Raw genomic sequence first — 4,349 nt, 5'->3', positions numbered from 1 at the left:
AAGAGACCTCACAAAAAAAAAAAAAAAAAAACGAGAGCATGGCCATCTGTGCAGCGCTGTTGTACAAGTGTGGACTAAGGGGGGCAGGTTTGTTCAAATCAGTCTCCGAATTAACTTTGCAAAGACAACATACCCTCTAAAAAAAGTTTTGTACATGCACTGTGTGACGTGAATAGCTTGAATTTACAGTTGCAATGTAAAACTGTTCATAACAGCACAATAAATGTAATAATTAACTGTTAAAATGACAGAAAAAAATACTATAAAGGAGCAGAAGTCCACATTTTAAATGGATAGAGCAGGTTTTTGGTCTTGGCCCCTTGCTCTTCTCACCACCTTTTGTTGTTTACACATATTCGTCCAAAGATATGTTTTAATTGCACTATTAATATTTATATATTCTTTTTTTTATAAATATTTTGCATGGAATGTATTGCGTTCCATTACGTGAGTAGTAAGTCGTATCTATCCTCTTGTAGGTGCTGTAACGGGCGTTGACCAAGAGAAGGGGGCCGGCCAAAAAAGACTGCCTTAAACGTTCTTCTTTTTCCAAAATGTTTTTCTTTTTGCTCTGCGGGAGAGCTTGCCTCTTGTCACAGATTGCCATAACACATATCTCTTCATCTCTGAAATATATATAACTACCTTTTTTTTGCACATAAACAATGAGAAAATCCAAATGGACAAAGTCGGAAAGGAAAAGCAGACTGAAAATGGGCATCTGTCCTCTGATGTTTGTCACCCCCACCCTGACGTTTTTTTCCTCCGTAGCTTTTTGGGAGCGGATATCTCTCATCTAAGGACACTGCAAGGAATTTGGACTAATGGATTTGTGATATCTCCATTTTTGCCTCTCCTCCGCTGTGCAATTCTTCCCTTTGCTATGAACTCTTTTGTATGGACTTGCCCTCCTCCTTTCTTCTCCTGTTCCCTTTGAACCCCGTTGGAGTCTTACTATCATTGCAATCACCCAGGGTTTGGTAGGTATGTCTTTCCTCTGTCCTTCTCTCTCCTTTTCAATATCCTCTCCTCTCTTTTCTCCTTTTCTCTGTCACAGCCAGACCCATTCAAATTTTTTTTTTAAAAATCACCTAAGGACTTAATAGCTCTTCTATAATGCACTCTGACATCTTATCAAATACAGCAACAATATTTTTCTCCCATAACTCGCAGTCTTTCTCATCTCGCTCCATAAAAAAAAAAACGAGGGGATGTTTTATGAGAAAGGGAAAAGACTGCTTTGCAGTTGAATCAAATGAAGACTTTGCACTTCGCTTCATTTTCCCCACTCTTTCTCATTCTTGTCTCCCCTCCAAAAGACCCCAAGTTAAAAGAAGCGAGAGCAACAAATTCTTAGATGAGAACATTATCTCCGTTTTGGCTTCTTCAGACGTGTGCATTCACAAACCCAAATGGAGCTTAGTGCCATAAAGTGTCAGCCAGTTGTGTTTGTTAATTAGATTGGGTGACTGTAACTCCATTCCAGTCTCTTTCTCTCTTTCTTTCTCTATCTCTCGCTCTGAAGGCAATGACGTCTTCACCTCACACCAATGACTGTGCCACGATATAACACAGACACCAAATACACGTTTGCCTTTGAACTGAGAACACGTATTGATGTGAATATTGTAGATATTGACATTCCCAAGTGTCTACTTGGGGAACATATGTAAATATGTAACTAGCTTTGAATGATATTAATCAAATATATATAAATATATGGTACACCTGACAGTACGTCCGTAATGTGAAAACTTATTTTATGATCAGATATGGGATTTTATTTCTCTGTGTGTCTGAGACAATTATTACAAAAGCAGAAGATGGGGAAGCTAGATTAATGTCATGAGTCATTTACTTACATTAAGCCAGTAATAGAGATTCTGTCGGCTCTGCAGACAGTCTAGCAGAAAGTGCTGTTCTTGTGAATGTACTTTGTATTCAGCCATTTTTAGTACAATAAATTAACTTATCAACATCCGCTTGCTGTGTCTGTAGTTTTACTGACAGATGAGCAGCTGAAATGCATGAGGCTAGCTGTTTTTGGATTGACATTTGAGTACTTGTACATATATATATGTAAGAGCATCTAATGACATCACAGTACTTTTTTTTTACTTTTTTTAAGACAAGTACTCAAATACCAATCCAAAATTTGTTTCCTGGTATACAGTAATATAAAAAATGAATGAATAGCATTGTGTTATAAACAAAATGGTCAAACTATTATTATTTGTATATATGTCTGAAATATTTTGTGTGTGTATATATATATATATATATATATATATGTGTGTATATATATATATATTGTTACATTATCTATCAAAGAATGCGGGAATAAATTAAACGTTTAAGTATATTCAAATAGAAAACAGTTATTTTAAATTCTAACAATATAAACACATAAAGTGTATATCTTTCATAAACACACACAGTAAGGTTTGTTTTCAGTGTTTTATCATTCACAAAACTGAGGATGTCAAATACGACAACTGCAAAAGAAGCCAAGAGCTGATAAAAGACAAACTGCATAATGCAAAATCACATATGAATTGTTATTTAGGTGCACTGTAAATTTGTTTTTGAAGTAGGCGGCTCCTATGTTTTCTTTTTCCCTTCACAGTCTGCAGTGATCAACAATCTTATTTCGTTTCTCAGAGAGAAAAGAACAACACTCCAGCATTAGCATATCAGTACCCAAGGTGGTCAAGGAGAGAGACAACAGAATGTGACATTTTTATTCAGAAGGTCCAAAATAACATTGAGTGGATCATTAGAAGTGGAGGGTGAAGGTGCAAGTGTGTGTGTGTGTGTGTGTGTGTGTGTGTGTGTGTGTGTTTTTTTTTTTGCTTGAGTGGGCGTAGTAGCAGTAATCACAAAACACATCCCAGGGAAACTGCAACTCTATTTTCACATTCTAATTCGGGCATAGATTGATGACAAGATGAAAGACATGCTTTTTGTTTTTCCACTCACACCTTGCACAAACACATCGTGCATATACACGCGAGTGTGTAAGAGTGGGCTGTGAGAGATAGCGGTGATGGCAGCGAGCAACTGAAGACATTTTAAACGGAAGGTGCCACTGAATTTAATTAAAACATAACTTGCAGGCCTAATTAACACCATGATAAATAACATTGTCCACCAGAGGTACAGCTCCTCCAGAGAAACTAAAATGGATCTAATCCAGTTTCTCACTTTTTTTTTCTTTTTGAACTTAATAAAAATCATGAAATAAAAATCTACATAGCTAGTGGAATGACAGAAAGGTACACATTATGCAAATCCGAATTCTAAAAATGACAAATATAATTGTTTTATAGTTTTAAATTGAGTTCTGAATTTTGTTTTGAATTCTACACATGATAACTGAATTCTAGATGTGAAAAAAAAATATTGTTTTATGATGTATTTTATAGTTTTCATTTGTAAATTTGAGTTTTAGATGTGAACTACAACAAAAATAGATATTTTTAAAGATTTTTTTTTTAGCAGAAGATATGTTTGTTCAGATTTTTTGAGACTAAATATTCGGATTCGACATGATAGGGTTTTAAAAATGCAAATCTGTAAAATAATACTGTTTAAAACATTTAAAATATGGCACACAACTGTATTTTTAAATGACTAGAAGTAGGGATGCACCGATACCACTTTTTCCAGTACTCGCCCGATACCGATACTTTTATTTTTGTTACTTGCCGATACCGAGTACCGATACCAATATTTTTATTGCATTTGTACATTTTTTAAATACTGGGTACAGAAACCAACAGGGTATGTATATTGTTAGTTGGTTAACTTAATTTATCAAATAGATACAGTCAAACCAAATTTTATTCAGACACCTTCAACATTTCTCACATTATCACAGTTTATTCGCTAGAAAATGGTAATAAAATATGACAAGAACTCAGAGTTAAACTGTGTCAGAACAAATTCAGCTTGATAATGTTAGATAACTTTGATAGAAAGGTATGTAATAGATTACAATCAAGCAAAAAAAATATTCAGACAACTGTTAGTATGACAGTATTTACACAACTATCAATACTTAGTCGGGCAGCCCTTAGCCTCAATGACAGCCTGTAGTCTCCTGGGCATGCTGTCAACCAGCTTCATGCAAACCTCAACTTCAATGTTTTTTTTCCCCCAGACTCGGTCTGAATAATTTTTGGTCCCAAATTTGTATCAGTTTTACTGGTAGTCCACTGTATGAAGAAATTTTGGGTATGATTTGTCACAGTTTACTTTATTTTGCTATCCTCACTTTACACAAATTAACTATAGTGTCCTGCACCCACTAGTAAAAAAATATCAAAAATTATATCTGGTCTCTGAAT

The 4,349-nt window shown here is 34.9% G+C and overlaps 1 protein-coding gene across 2 annotated transcripts in view; it reads left to right on the top strand.

The window, feature by feature from the left end:
- LOC107680965 (protocadherin-1-like) overlaps positions 1-4,349 on the top strand; it is a 182,433-nt gene that overhangs the window by 154,930 nt on the left and 23,154 nt on the right. Inside the window, exon 5 of one of the 2 annotated variants that reach the window (XM_016477064.1) lies at positions 480-1,026. The exons of the other annotated variant lie outside the window; for it this stretch is intronic. Within the exon in view, the coding sequence (XP_016332550.1) occupies positions 480-535 (56 nt within the window). The 3' untranslated portion in view covers positions 536-1,026. Of the gene's footprint in view, positions 1-479; positions 1,027-4,349 lie in introns of those variants that run through there. 2 annotated transcript variants of the gene reach the window in all.

Source organism: Sinocyclocheilus anshuiensis, unplaced genomic scaffold (assembly GCF_001515605.1).
Source record: "Sinocyclocheilus anshuiensis isolate Anshui unplaced genomic scaffold, SAMN03320099.WGS_v1.1 scaffold20, whole genome shotgun sequence".
Taxonomy (NCBI): domain Eukaryota; kingdom Metazoa; phylum Chordata; class Actinopteri; order Cypriniformes; family Cyprinidae; genus Sinocyclocheilus; species Sinocyclocheilus anshuiensis.
The sequence above is the reverse complement of the archived record's forward strand: the minus strand, read 5'-3'. Positions and strand labels throughout refer to the sequence as shown.